General features: G+C 52.3%; 1 protein-coding gene across 6 annotated transcripts in view; it reads left to right on the forward strand.

Annotated features, from left to right (window-relative positions):
• The first annotated feature begins 10,261 nt into the window (after positions 1-10,261).
• B3GNTL1 (UDP-GlcNAc:betaGal beta-1,3-N-acetylglucosaminyltransferase like 1) overlaps positions 10,262-14,751 on the forward strand; it is a 110,740-nt gene continuing 106,250 nt past the window's right edge. For 4 of the 6 annotated variants that reach the window (XM_032616860.1, XM_032616859.1, XM_032616857.1 and 1 more), the window contains exons 1-4: positions 10,262-10,394; positions 10,592-10,780; positions 12,274-12,390; positions 12,491-12,590. In XM_032616860.1, the coding sequence (XP_032472751.1) occupies positions 10,718-10,780; positions 12,274-12,390; positions 12,491-12,590 (280 nt within the window). In that variant the 5' untranslated portion in view covers positions 10,262-10,394; positions 10,592-10,717. Of the gene's footprint in view, positions 10,395-10,567; positions 10,781-12,273; positions 12,391-12,490; positions 12,591-14,751 lie in introns of all 6 variants that reach the window. The other 2 variants (XR_004347558.1, XM_032616858.1) reach the window with 2 other exon arrangements.

The following is a 14,751-nucleotide window of genomic DNA, read 5'->3' on the forward strand; positions in this document are numbered from 1 at the left end:
AACCACGGCAGAGGCACAAGCCTCGTGGGCCTCTTGGGGTTTTGAGGCAACCTATCCCTCACTTGGGTGTGTTACTCCGGCCCATTTTCTGAGTGAGGTGAAAAGCTGCTGGTGTGAGCAGGGCCCCGAGCAGAAGAAGGCCCTGCAGCAGGTCCGGCTGCCCTGCAGCTGCGCTGACACATTCTCTGCATGTTATTTGGGGAAAACCATCTTCACCTGGATTTACTGTTTCCCCATCTGTAAATGGACCCGATGAAATCACGGTGTGGACCCTGCAGGGCCTGCAGGGGCCCAGGTGGTGCGTGCCTAGGCTCCAGGGTGGGTGAGGGCCCTGCTTTCCTTTGTGATTCAGGAGCATGGACCCTTCTCTCCCTCCGTCCTCCCCACTGTCCAGTACTGACCCCCCCTTAGCCCAGAGCAGCAGTGGCAGCCACTGGAAAGCGCTGGTGTCGGTTTTACCCTGGAGCGTGGAGGGGCCATCTGACTCCAGGTACCCTGGGCCCCTCGCTGATTCCTGGTGGGGAGGCGCCTTCCCACCACCCCTAGACTCTGCCGGCCAGCCTCGCGTGTGATGGAGAAAACGAGGTGAAAGATTATGATTGAGTCTAGAGAGCTCATTGAAATGTTTAAAGTCATCCTTCTTAATTTTAAAAAGTAAATACTTATTGAGAAAAGGTCAATTCTTCTGGAGGTACTGAGAGGAGAAAGGAGAGATTTCTCCTTGATCCTCCCGGCTGTGTAGCAGTCAGTGTGTTTCCCAGTGTCCTCTGGGTGCTGCAGGTGTGTGTGTGAGTGTGCGTGTGCACATGTGTGTGCATGTGGAGAGTTCTGCAGGGATTCGGTAAACTAAGTAAGGCGCGTCCACGGTGGCCCCATTGCACCCTCAGCCCCAGCAGGAAATCTGCAGGGCGCTATATGGACCATGAGGCCCACGTGGCTGCCTGTGGGACAGGTTCTGGATTTCAAGGCCAATTTTAGAGAACAAATTGCCTAACTGGGGGCTGGTGGCATGACTTTCCTTCTCGTGGTCGTGGTGTCGCCCGGGGGGACGCAGCACCAGCCGGGGCGCCGGCATTAGGGTGCAAGGAGAAAAGACTTAAGCCTGTTGGTGTCAACAGGAAGCCCTTTTGTTGGCGTCTTTGAATTCTGTCTGTTCTCACTTCTTTCAAGTCCGGCTGAGGGCGGGCAGAGCGGCTGCCATCTCCCTGGGTGACCAGCCTCTGAATGTCCACAGTCTCCTTTCCTGGCGACTGCCCAGCCCGCCCACCCCGCGGTCCCCCCGACTCTTTCTAGGGTCTCAGGCCCCCCGAGGCCGCAGCCATAGGCAGGGATGCAACATGGCTCCTGGGGTGCTGGCCCGCCGAGCCCAGGCCCTCCTGCCCACCCCTCACCCAGCGAAGGTCTAGACTGGGCCCTCCCCAGGAAGGAGCCAGACTGCCATCCTCAGGGTGGTGGTCAGGGCGGTGCTACCAGGTGGGCAGGTGAGAGCCCCCAGGTCCAGCTCCCTGAGATGCCCATGTCTTGCTCAACCCTGCACACAGTAGGTGCTCAACAGGACTTTGAACCAGCGACAGGTTCTGACCTCAGCAGATGTGTACTCGAAAGGCCCGGCGTGACCAGTCTCAACCACATCCTGGGGGAAAGGTGTCCTGCACAGCATCCCATGGCCGTTGGGTGTCTGCTACTCAGCCCGTCGCTCCGGCCACGTGGGGCCATGTTCTGGGCGTCGCCCATCTCCCTCGTCCTCTGCACTGTCTTCCCGAGGGCATGAACTCCAGCCACACCCTTCACGTAGCCCAGCTTGGGAGGCCAACTCCAGCCTCCAATACCTCCTTCCCTGCCTCAGAAGAGAGGTGAGAAGCCACTGGACTAACTGGCATGGCTTGTGTGCCTGTGAGCGAGGGCCCTGAGGTGGGAGGAGGGACGGGTCCTGGCCCTGGCCTTGGCCTCAAGTCATGGTCGATGCCCCAAGGCTCCTGCAGGCACCCACAATAGCTATGGGGGAGGGAAAGGCAGCACCTTCCAGAAGGGCCTTCTCTGGCTGTCTGAGGGTCTCAGGGCCAGACCCTATCACCAGTACTCAGCACTGAGGGCCTGTTGCTGAGAGCCTGGTCCCTGGTCCCCAGCTCCACCGTGGGGTCCGTGACCCTGTACCCCTGCCCACGTCATGGGACTGACGATGGCGGCCCCTTGGGGTGACCCCAGGAACTGCACCCCCAGGATCAGGCTGGTGTGCAGAGCTGTTCTTGTTGACACACTTCCAGGCTGTCTTGTGTCTTGTTTTGTTTTGTTCTTTCCATTCTTCTGCTTGCAAGGGTGATTTCTGTGTATCATAAGCAGCTTTAATCATTTCCTGAAAAATCACTATTTTAGGCAAACTGCGAGGATTTTTCCTCCTGAGAAAGGTAAGGTTAGAAAGGATCATCGAGCTTTCTAACAAAGCAGTGATGCCCCTTCCAAGTCCCATCTGGGCCCTTACTCTCCGGCGCCCACATGTAAAGTGCCTTGTCCCCGCCGGGCATACTCCCTACAGAAGAGGAAGGTTTTGGAGGCACTTTCCCTTAGTTAAATGCCACGTGTTTCCTGTACTTCCCAAAATGTCCAAGCAGGAAGAACTAAACCTCAAAAAGCAAAAATAACTGTGTCTCCCCTCAGATGGCCCTCAGCCACAGAGCGCCATCTGTGCTGCCCACACTCCTAGGTCCTGGGTTACCATTTCTTGTCATTTTAAATCTGAGCTGAGCCAATCTAATCTAACCCCACCCCATTCCCAAAAAGACTAAAATTTGCTTTTCTTCACTGTCTCGGAGGCCTTTATCTATGGCCTGTCTCAGTGAGGTCCCCGTAAGTCCCTGCAGGGCGCCAAGACAAAACACGACCTTAGATACGTGAGCAGAGGGAATGAGGTGAGTGGGGTGGGTCAGGCCTGGTCAGTGCGGGCTCTCCATGTCCCCCATGCCCTCCAGACCTGGGACCAGGAGTGGCCAGTGTGGTCAACCGGATGCAATGCCTGGGCTCGGAGTGTCCACGGGGTGAAACAGCCATCACTGGGAGAGGAGGGGAATCTGAGAGAGGCCTGGCCTGGGGCCTCATGGTGACCCTACCCTGGCCGACACGGCACTCTGCTGCTTTTAGTAACGTTTCTCCAAATTAGGGCGGACAAGAAGCCAAGGGATAATCCAGTAAGGGTGACAGGTAACCCGGTGCCACCCTTCTCACCAGGCAGCCCACGGGTTTATGCCTTCACCATCCCCTCCCTTTCCAGTCAGGAAGCAGGCTCTGCTAGTCATGGGGAAGCTGGTTCCCCAGGTAGCTCCAAGGGGTCCTCTGGACCCAACCACTGGCCTCACCTCGTGGTCACATGTGGCCCGGACCCTGACAGCCAGGACATGTGTGCACGGTCATGGGGCAGGACCTGGGCCAGACAGTGGCCAGACAGAGAGGAGGGCAGAGCTGAGTCTGGGAAACAACCACCACTGCTGTTGAAGATGTTCTTGCACTTTCCTGGTAGAAACAGAGGTAATGCAGAGGAGGAATCCCACAGGAAATGGCAACCGGGTGACATTTCGGGGTATCCTCACCAGAGTGGAGATGGAGGGGCCATGGGGGAGTCCCTGAGCCTGGACTCGGGGGTTCCTCATGCTGGACATGGCCCACGGAGCCCAGGCTGTGGTCCCTCAGGGTGGACATCACATCTGTCCCTGACGGTGTGGCTGGTAATGCAGACCATTTGGGACGTCGACAGGCAGGGCTGGCCCTGCGGGGGGGTGATGGCCACAGAAGGTCAGGAGTCCGAGCCTTGTTACGTCCCAGAGTCACCCTGAAACATTCTGGGCCAGGAAACTCTCCCAGGGTGAGCCGACTGGGGAGGGGTGACCAGGACCCACAGCCTGGGGCATGAGAGCATCTTTGTCCCCACCTGCTGGGGATTTGGGCAGGCTTAGTCCTGTCTGCCTGGGACTAGGTGCCCCTACCTCTCCGTGACACCGTCAAACAGCTTCACGTCCCCTGAGCCCTGGCCGTGCCCAGGCCCTGTCGGCCACTGGTCCTTGCTGGTGCTTGGTGACCAACAGTCCTGATTTTCTGGGACTGACGGGTTTCTGGGATGTGGAATTCTCAGAGCTAAAACCAGAAAGGTTGCAGGCAAACTGGAATGAGTTGGTCAAGGTCGGTTCTGCTGACACTGGAGGGAGGAGGCCTCTGACGTGGATGCCACGCTGGCAGGAAGCTCTGCCACTCTTAGCCACTCAGGCGTCCAGGGGACAGTGGGACCCACGAGCAGAGAGGGGCTACATCCACTGACAGTACTGGCAGGGCCTGGACTCAGCTGCACCTGACACTGGTCTTACCAGGACACTGACAACCAGCCAACCCCATGTTTTCAAAGCCAGTTTAAACCAGTTCAGCCAGGAGTACTGATTCACACGCTCTCCAAATGCACGTGTTGGGCAATGGCACAGAGCGAGGTCAGCACCAAATCTGAAAGCCAGATTTGGGCTTTGTGAGAATGTTCCTCGAGGCTTCGTGGACCAGATCCCATCTGGACCTTTCCCCTTGTCACTTTGTCTGTCCCGGCTCAGACCCGCTCCATCCAGCTGACCCTTCCCTGTGATGGCTCCAGCAAGGGCCCCACGTGGACTCCACGCAGGCAGCTTTTCTCCCCCAGCTGCCCCGGCAGCTCCCTCACAGTCTCCCCACCCCAGCCCCTCCCTCAGGGTCTTCACACCACTCAAGCATGCAGCCATTATTAGTCTGTTTTGAAGTTGAGGACATGAAGCTGAAGGGAGGCTGTGATGCCCTGGGATCTGCATTACACCCTGGTGTCCCCACAGCACTCCATGTGGGCCAGGAACTATCTGCCGCTGCCCTGGGGCAAGATGATACATGGGTGCCCAGCGGTCAGAGAAGGCCTTTCTCCACAGCCAGGCTACTCCAGGCTACTCCAGGGTGGTAGGTCTGAGGCAGGACCTAGAAAGCCACGCAGAAGCCGGGCAGCTCCCAGCTCACCAGGGGGCAGCTAAAGGCATCTCAGAGGCACTGCAGTAGTTGCCAGTGCCTCCCTCGGCTCCAGGGGGAGTGAAGGGCCCACTGGCTGAGAGGTGAGGCCAAAAACCCTTCACCTGTTCAAGGCTTTGTGGTTTGGGCCCTGCACAGCTCCATAAAGACCCCATGCAACTTCCTTCACTTGGCCCTCTGCAAATCACTGAGTCTCACCAGCCCAGCCAATAGCCTACAGCCGGACCCCAGTGCCAGGAAACCTGAAACTCAGGTTTCCTGCCACCAGCACAGAGTTTATCAGCAGTGCCTCTAACCCCATTTAACAGATCTCCGCACATTCGTGGATCTTCTCAGGAGAAACTGTCTTTCAGCCAATCTGCGGTGGGCAAGCAGAGGACAGACGGAGCTCCCTCAGTGGGCTGGTTGCAAACTTGCGATTTGTTGAATCACTGGTTGGAGCACCAATTGTTAGACTGGGACAGACTGGCCAGAGCCAGTGTTTCAGGGCCAATTCTCCTTTCCTCCCAAGTCTGGCAATACTCAGTGTTGCTGGTTATTATTTCTTGTTTTTCTGTATCGTTAGTTCAGGAAGCTCAACAGTCATGCCAACAAGCACAATGGGCAGTGTAAAAATGCCAGACGTGTCCTCAAAAGACAAGATTTGCCCTAAAATACTCTTGCATTTGAGTGTTTGTTTGTTTAAAAAAAATTAAACCCGCTCCTATTTGCTTAGGGCTTCGTCCATTTTAACAGATTTTTAAAACTTTGCAGTATGTACCAAAGCGATGCCAAGTCCCCTTACAGAGAGATCTCCCCGCTCGGGAAAGATGAAAGAGTCACGAACATCGGTGACCAGTAAGAGGGCTCAGCTCGGGGAGGGGGTCCACACAAACTGTGGCTTTGATGATGTTCCGCTCACTTGTCCTGGGCAGTGGAACCAAGGCAGGGATGTGAGAGAAGAGCCCCTACCCAGCTGCCAACGTGGGTCCCAGGAGGGGACCGCATGACCCCAGAGTTGTCATATAGTCCAGTTCTAAGAGGAGCTGGAATCCAGACACTGTGGGACTCCTGAGAAGCTGGATGTGGCTGGGTGGTGGGGCGGGAGGGGGTTGCAGCCGCGTCCACAGACTTGGAACTGCACCACGTGAATTCCGGGAGAGCCTGAATTATCGCCTGACTTAACTGTCCATCCTGATCAAAATAACCGGCCGTTTATCCAGACAGAATACACCTGGTGTTTGGCAATTTCTACACTGACCATGTGAAATTTTGAGTTATTTGATAACATTATTAGGACTCTAACTAGATCCAGTGTAGACACCGTCTCCTGTTCTAGATTTCATTACTGGTAGACTGTCCCGCACACATTCATTCATTCTTTCCTTCCTTCCTTCTTTCCTGAGCATGTACCCTCCTCTGTGCTATTCTGGGTCAGAGGCTCCTGTGAACAGCTGAGCAGTGTCTTCACGGACCTACCTTCCCAGAGTGAGCGAAGCAACACGGGGATTTCAGGGATTCTGGTGAGAGGGGCGCAGGGCTGTGCGCTCCGCCCGGGATGGGCACTCTGCTTCCCCACTGGGCTGAGGGCCGACGTGCCCTGGATGCAGGTGTGCAGAGCCAGCCAGGGCCTCCCTCAGGCCCCCCTTGGGCCCTCTTGGGCCCTCTTGGGAACCAGCTCCCTCACTTCTCAGCCTCCGCGTCCTGGCCCTGCATCGGCAGCCGGCTCACGTGGCCTCTGGACTCTGCCAGCCACAGGGAGTTAGTTGGCAGTGGACAAAAAGACTGTCCCTGCCCCCACTGAGGCGACAACTTAGGGGGAGACAGTGCCGTGAGCACTTAGCGGGAGGATCCCGTGCAGATGGGGCCAGCGGGGCAGTGGGGTCTCTGAGGAAGTGAGCCATGGGGAAGGCCGTAGAATGTGAAAAGATAAAAGTGTGTCAGTGTTTGTACTCGCCCCCTCATGCTGGGGCTTTATGCATTGATTTTCCTCACTGCCTTTCATAGCCTGCGACTCCTCAAGCTGGTGGGTCCAGGGCCAGGTCCTTGGAGGGGAGGGGGGGTTGTGAGGGCAGGACGCTGCCCAGAACCATGAAGGGGTCAGAGGTTTCCCTTCATTTCAAGCTAACAGGATGGCTGGCCGGCCACATTCTCCAGGTGCTGACCGAAAACACAGGCTCCTGGGGTAGAGTGAAGCAGTTTATAGCTCAGTAGAAGTCAGGATCAGCGTGTGTGCATGGGTTCCCAGAGTCCCCATTCCCCGGGGGTGACACGACAGGGCCCAGACAGATGCTGCACGTCCGCCCTTCCTCCTGGAGGGCACCATGACCTCATTCCTCAAGGCTGCTCACAAAACAGCCCAGGTAACAGGGTGCCCAGCTGAGTGTGGAAGAGCATGGGAGACCCACGCAGGGGTGTCTCGCGACAAAGTCCAGTTAAGGAAGCTTTGAGATCCAGCCTCAGGTCTCAGGGTCAGGGAGGCAGTGCTGAGGGCCAGGCAATGGCTGTCCACAATTCACATACAGGCCACTGATTCCTTGGTGGCTGCTGGATGCTGTTCCCTCATCAGTGGGTCAGGATCCAGTCTGCCTCTTGGGCCTGGTGACCTGTGAATGGGCAGCATCTCTGTGTGGGCCAGTCCTAGGAGGCAGAAGGCCCGGCACGGGCTGAGGGAGTGGATGGCTCCTCATGGGGAGGGATGGCTGGCGTTTCCCTCCTTGCATCTTCCAGACTCTCACTGTGCCCCATAAGAGGGGAAAGCCAGTGCTGGATCCCGCCCCATGATGCACCCCGCTTCTAAGGCAGCCTGAGGCAGCTTCCTCACTAACCATCTGGCCAGGCCCCAGTGGCCCCGGCTGTGACAGTGACACCAGCAGCACTGGCTGGTGGCCCCTAAAACCTGGTGTCCCCACTCCTCCTCCAAGTTCTATCAGATGTGAATTTATCCAAGCCCTTTCTCCCACAGATGACATCTTCCTGTTAATATCTTGGAGGAAGATGTCTGACTGGCCTCTCCTGGCCTTTCACCAGACACTGTCCGATTCACAGACAGGGGTTCAGGCGCTAACACCCTGTGCTATGCACGCAGCTCCCATAGGCACCTGACACCCACCTGTGAATCATCCCGAATTTGAAGAGCAGTTGCTTAAATCACTTCAGAATGATCCACGTGTGCTAACTGTACAATGTGGTGGTTGGAGGTGATGCTATTTTGAGTTTCCATTTGCTTTCCTGATCACACATCAGGCTCCTCTGGCCCTTTGATCAGCCCTTCCCACCCTCTTGGTCCTGACTCTGAGTCGAGCCAGGGCCGCTGCACACCTGGCCTGCAATGTGCTGTGCGCCCCCGTGCTGGGGGCCACCTGTGGGATCCTGAAGTCACCACCCTGAAGTGCAGGGGAGGTAAGGCTTCTGTCCCTCACACTCAGGTGGACAACTCTCCAGGGCTCTGGGAAGGTCCAAGGGTTCAGCTCCAATTGCCCATGATGGAGGCCCCCACAAGGCATCATGCTGGTCCCAGACTCGCTCCTCCCCTACCTCACCCCCCCCACCTCACCACCCCCACCTCACCACCCCCCCACCTCACCCCCCTGCCCCAGCTTCCTGGGAACAAAAACCCTCACTGCAAAGACCCCGACTCAGTCTCTGCTTTCTGGGCCAAGGGGGTCGGCACCCAGGCCAGGACAAACATTCTATGTGATACTTGAATGGTCCCATCAAATCCACACCAAACGTTTGCCCAGCTGTTAACTGAATGCTTCCTGTGATGGGAACCTCATTACTTCCCAAGGCTGGTAAGAAGCCCGGCTCCAGCTTCTTCGCAACACAGTGAGTCTCAACTAGCCTTTACAAAAATGAGAACGTAGAAAAGAGGACACTGGTGCACATCACACAGTCACACAGCTGGTTGCTCCCTCGTGAATGGATTTACTATCAGGGCACTACAGCCGCCACAGGCAGCCCATCTCCGACAGTCCAAGTGCACTGTCGTCCATGGTGCTGGGTGGCTCCTGACCTCCCAGCAGCATCACTGCCCAGTGGAGGTCCAGCTGCAGCTGTGTTGGGGTTCATCCCATCAGGAAACTTGGACGGGACACTTGCTTGGAGGTCTTGCAGTGTGGGCTGTAGGGGAACGTCCAGCTGCTGGCATTCAAGCTTGACCTCACCCTTCACGGGTGCACCCAGGGCAGACTCATTCTGACTTTGGGCCCAGTGTGGCCGAGTCCAGACCTATGCCCATCTTTGCTTCCTATACCCACATTGTAAGAGGGCTGTTGGCATTTTAAAATTTGGAGGCCCTGGCAGTTGGCACTGAGCTTTCTGAATACAACCAGGATTCGCCAACAGTCTGCAGAAACATTTAAAAATAAAGAAAAATGTCAGTCACTGGGTGAGCCAAGAGCTGTGGGAGACCTGCATCACTTCCTCTCCAGGGGCCCACGACTTTGTCACCTCCTCATCCTACCCCACATCCTCCCTATGTCTGTGTCCCTCTGGAGTGGTGGTGTCAGGCCCCATAGTCTGGTCCCTCTGTTGAGAATGTTCCTACCATGAAGAGAAGAATCTCAGCAAACCCTGCACTTCTGAAGTGCCTCTTGGCACTCTGAATGTTTGCAAAAAGCAGACTCTAGCCAAATTTCTATTAGGGGGAAGGCAGTGAAAAGCAAACTTCTGGCAGCAGGAGATGTACAGGAAGCAAGACAGGAGTAGCCAAGCCCAATTCCGATAGCATGTGCTGTGGAGGTGCCAGACGCCGTGGGGACCCCTTATCTCTTCCTCCCACTGATTACTGAGGCAGTCCAGCTCCAAAGCCCACAGCACATTCTGGAAGCTATCAAGCGACTTTTTACCTAGTCCCTTAAAATGAAACTATTCCTAATACACCAACCCCTGGAGCACATCAAGTCCTTGGAAACAAATTCTCAGATTGTTTTTGTGCCTTATCCTTTGTAGATAGGATGCATTTTTACTCATCTGATCTAAGCGTTTCAATCTGTGCAACAGGCTTTGAAAATATTGATGCAGTTTAAGGAAAAATGACATTTGAAGTGATGCTTACAAGACATGAAGCAGAAGTTCGGCTTTATCATAATTGCTACTTTGCAGAATGATTTGCATTTAACATTAGTTTGGGGCGGTAAAGGCTATGACGTGCTCACTGACCCAGATGGGTCGGGGCACCCGCGTGACAGGCGGTCCCCTCGGACCCCGGGCGGCGCGGGCCCCGGGGCCCGGTGCTCCACAGGGGGCCGCTCAGACGTCCCGTCGCCAGTGCAGGGGACCATCACCTGCTCTTCACACAGAACCTTTCCTGGTCAGAGAAGGGACACACGTGGGAAGGCGTAGCCACCGGGACAGCGCGGCGTCTTCCCACAAACCCCACCTTCTGCACAACCCAGGTACTCCTGTAACACTTGCTTCACTGCGGACCTCTGAGCAGATCAGATGAGCTCCCTCAGGGCGGGGGTGGGGGGAGGGCGTGTGCGTGTGCGTGTGCGTGTGGCTGTGGCGGGGTGAAGGGTGGGGGGGCTGTGCCTGTGGCTGTGGCTAGACTGTCTTTCCGCCGCTCTAGGCCGCGCTTCTCCACTGCCTGCAGGTCCCCGCTGGATCGACGTCCCTCTGCGCCAATCGGAGGCGCCCAGCCTCGGCCCCGCCTCCCGGCGAGCCGCCCGCGCACGCGCCGTAGGCCGAAGTGGGCGGGGCGGCCCGAGGAGCGCGCGCCATGCAGGCCAGCGGGTACACGGCTGCCGCCGCCCTCGGCCAGGCCCGCGCCCCCGTCCAAGTGGTAGGTGCTGGGCTGGCGGGGGTGGGAGGTGGGGATGGGGGTGGCGCCCCGTCCCTCCTCGCCCCTCCCCGCCCCTCAGCTCTAGTACCCCTCCCTGACTCTCTGTCTCCCCGACTCTGCGGTCGTCTCCTGTCCCCTCCTCTCCTCTCCTTTCAACTCCGTCCCTCTCTCTTCCGTCCTCCTCCTCCCCGCTCCGCTCCCTTCCATCCCTCCCTCCCTCCTCTCCCCATCCTGGGTCTCCATTTCCCACACCACCACCGCCTCTTCTCTTGGGCAGCCTATAAGGGTCTCTGCCCAAATCAACGTTAAAGCACCAGCAAGAGTGCGAACAGAGATTAATCAAGGCTCATCTTTGGCAGAAATTCACATTATATTTTGTATTGTAGATCTTGAAAACAGTAAAAATATTCTTTCCTTTAAAAAATAATTCCAAAGTAAAGTAAATATGTAAGTAAATTAGGGAACTATTTATGTGGATAACATAAATGCAGGAAGGGATACCACTGTTGAATCAGATCCTCAGAGTAAAGAACTTGACAGAACTGTATTTTCAGTGCTTATATCTGTGAGCTTTTCATAACCATATTCAGATTTAGCATTTAAAACATCTGTATTCTGTATAGATATATAATTTGTACATATATGCACGTATGTATGTTTGCACGTGTATGCATGTGTAGACACACGCTCACACCTGGATGACCTGTGTTTCTGTCTTCTTACTTGGGAATGTGTCCACTCTTCGTTAGGGTATAAACTCAAGGGTGAAGACCGACTGTAACTTCTATCTTTGGGTATTCTGTATTGCTCAATGTGGTAATATACAGAATTAAGACAAATCCTGTAATCAGTTGTTTTGTTGGCAGTCAAGATTCACTGGTTTTACTCCGTACACTTCATAAATTTTTGTTTTATGTGGGCCCTATGAGAAGAGGACAGTGCCAAACTATCCTAAACTGAGTAGAGCAAAGGAAGAGAGAGCTGGAGGGAGGTCACCTCCCCTTTTCCCAGCCTCGCCCCCATACTTTGTTAAAGCAAGTGTAGGGGGTACTTAAAAGGGTTTCTTTGTTGCAGTTTCTCTAACATCATGGTTTACTAAAAATGCTTATTTCATGAGTGGGTTCAAGATACACAGATGCTTGTTTCAACCAAAATGATGATGTTTCTGACCACTGATTGGGAAACACATGAATTTGCCGTTGAATTGGGAACATTTTTGATGCCTTTCAGATTTTTGTTTCCTTTTCAAAAGCATCCAAAAGACCAATTCTGGGAAATCTAAGACAATAAATCTTGAGAGGAGGCATAGACACCTTTTTTTTTGTCAGGACATATTCTTTCCCTGGAAGCCTTATTCTGGGTTACTCTGTAAGTTAGGTCTTGCCCTTTGGAAATGAGCATTGTGCGGATGGTAATGGGGAAGTAAATTAGACCCATGGAAAGAGTATTCAGTTTCCACACTTGTTTCTCAATCGTTTTGTTTTGAATTCCAGTCTGTTATCCTCCCGGTCCATGACGCTGAACCGTGGCTGGACGAGTGCTTGGGGTCTGTTTTGCAGCAGGACTTCGAAGGCTCCATGGAGCTTTCCATTTTTAATGATGCCAGTAAGGTATTTATGAACTTTCTGTTGGTGATTTAGCCCTAGTGTAAGTCACCTCTGACTGTCTGGAGGAAAGTTTCCTGATCTGCCAGCGTCCTTGTGCTTTCAGGACAAGTCCATGAGTATCATTGAAAAATGGAAAGAGAAGCTGGAAGGTTCCGGCATCCTCGTGGTCATTGGAGGGCACGATTCTCCTTCTCCCCGAGGAGGTCAGTAACCGTGTTTAGTTTATTATTCTTATCGACTTATGTACTTAAATAGTTTCCTGTTGTTCAAATCCTGGTGAAAATTATCCTGAGTAATACTTGAGTATACCACTTACTAAGGACACGGTAAGCCTGGCTTTCTTATGCTTCAGTAAGGATTTGTGTACATCCACTGCTCATTCTTTACTTATTCAGCCCAACAGAAAGCCACTGGGTGTTTTCATTCCTGGTGTGATTGGTCATTATTGGTCACCTCTAATTTTTAAAATTCTTTTCTTGTGACATTAGATTTGTTTTTGTCCATTAAAAAAAATCTTCTTAAAGAAGCAGCTTTTGGTTTCATTGATTTTCTATATTGTTTTTCTTTTTCCTATTTTGTCTGTTTTCTATTTCGACTCTGAATTGTATTATTTTCTTTCTGCTCACTTTGGGTTTAATTGGTTCTTACTGTAATTCTTATTTTTAAAATTTATTTATTTATTTTTGGCTGTGTTGGGTCTTTGTTGCTACGCACGGGCTTTTTCTAGTTGCAGCAAGTGGAGGCTACTCTTCATTGTGGTGCCCGGGCTTCTCATTGCAGTGGCTTCTCTTGTTGTGGAGCACGGGCTCTAGGCATGTGGGCTCAGTAGCTGTGGCTCGCAGGCTCTAGAGCGCAGGCTCAGTAGTTGTGGCGCACGGGCTTAGTTGCTCCGTGGCCTGTGGGATCTTCCTGTACTAGGGCTCAAACCCATGTCCCCTGCATTGGCAGACAGATTCTTAACCACTGTGCCACCAGGGAAGCCCCTCCTTTTGTAATTCTTAAGGTGAAAGCTGAAGTCATTGGTTTGAGACTTTTCTCATTTTCTAGCATAGGCATTTAGTGATATAAATTCCCCTCTATTGCATTAGCAACATCCCACGAATTCTGATATGTTATGTTTTAATTTTCATTCAGCTTCAAAATACCTTCTAATTTCCCCATTGATTTCTTATTTGATTTATGGATTATTTGAAGTATTTAGTATTTAGTTTCCAAATTTTTGAGGGATTTCCCAGATATCTTTCTATTATTCATTTCTGATTTAATTCCTCTGAAGTAAGAGAACATACTTTTTTGACTTGAATCTTTTAAATTTAGTAAGATTTACTTTATAGCCCAGGATAAGGCCTATCTTGGCAAATGTTCCATGTGCACTTGAGAAGGTTGTGTATCTGCTGGTGTTGGTGGAGTTTTCTGTAAACGTAAATTAAGTCCAGTTGGGCACAGTCTTGTTTAAATCTACTGCATCCTTGCTGATACAAGGTCTACTTGTTCTCAGTTACTGAGGCGGGGTATTGAAATCTCCAACTCTAATTGTAGATTTATTATTCTTCCTTATAGTTCTATCGTTTTTGGCTTTGTGCATTTTGAAACTCTGTTAATATTTGAGATTGTTGTGAAGAATTGACCCCTTCATCATTACGAATAACCCTCCTGACCTCTGGTAATATGCATTGTTTGATATTAATATAACTGCTCTGGCTTTATTTTGACTAGTGTTAGCATAGTGTATCTTTTCCATCATTTTGTCTTTTAACCCATTCCTGTCTTTGTATTTAAAGGATGCCCCCTCCCTTATAGATTCTTGTAGACAACATATGATGGTGCTTTTTAAATCCAATCTGACAATCTCTGCCTTTTAACTGGGATGTTTACATTAGTTACATGTAATATGATTATTGATGTGGTTAGGTTTGAGTCTCTCTTCTTGCTGTTACATTAGTCGCATCTATTCTTCATTCCATTTTCCTCTTTCTCTGCCTTCTTTTGGATTAATTAAATATCTTTTATAACAGCTTTATTAAAATACAATTTATATACCATACAATCCACCCATCAAAGTGTACAATCAAGTGTTTTGTAGTATGATCACAGATGTGTGCAGCCACCACCACAGTCAATTTTAGAACATTTTCATCACCTCAGAAAGGAACCCTGTATCCTTTAGTTATCACCCTCCATCCCCCATCCCCCCCAGCCCTACGCAACCCCTGATTTACTTTCTGTCTGTAGATTTGCCTGTTTTAGACATTTTGTATAAATGGAATCATATAATATGTGTTCTTTTGTGACTGGCTTCTTTCACGTAGCAAGATGTTTTTAAGGTTCATGTTGAGGCATATATTAGTACTTCATTCCTTTTCA

The sequence above is a fragment of the Phocoena sinus genome, chromosome 20, assembly GCF_008692025.1.
Source record: "Phocoena sinus isolate mPhoSin1 chromosome 20, mPhoSin1.pri, whole genome shotgun sequence".
NCBI lineage: Eukaryota > Metazoa > Chordata > Mammalia > Artiodactyla > Phocoenidae > Phocoena > Phocoena sinus.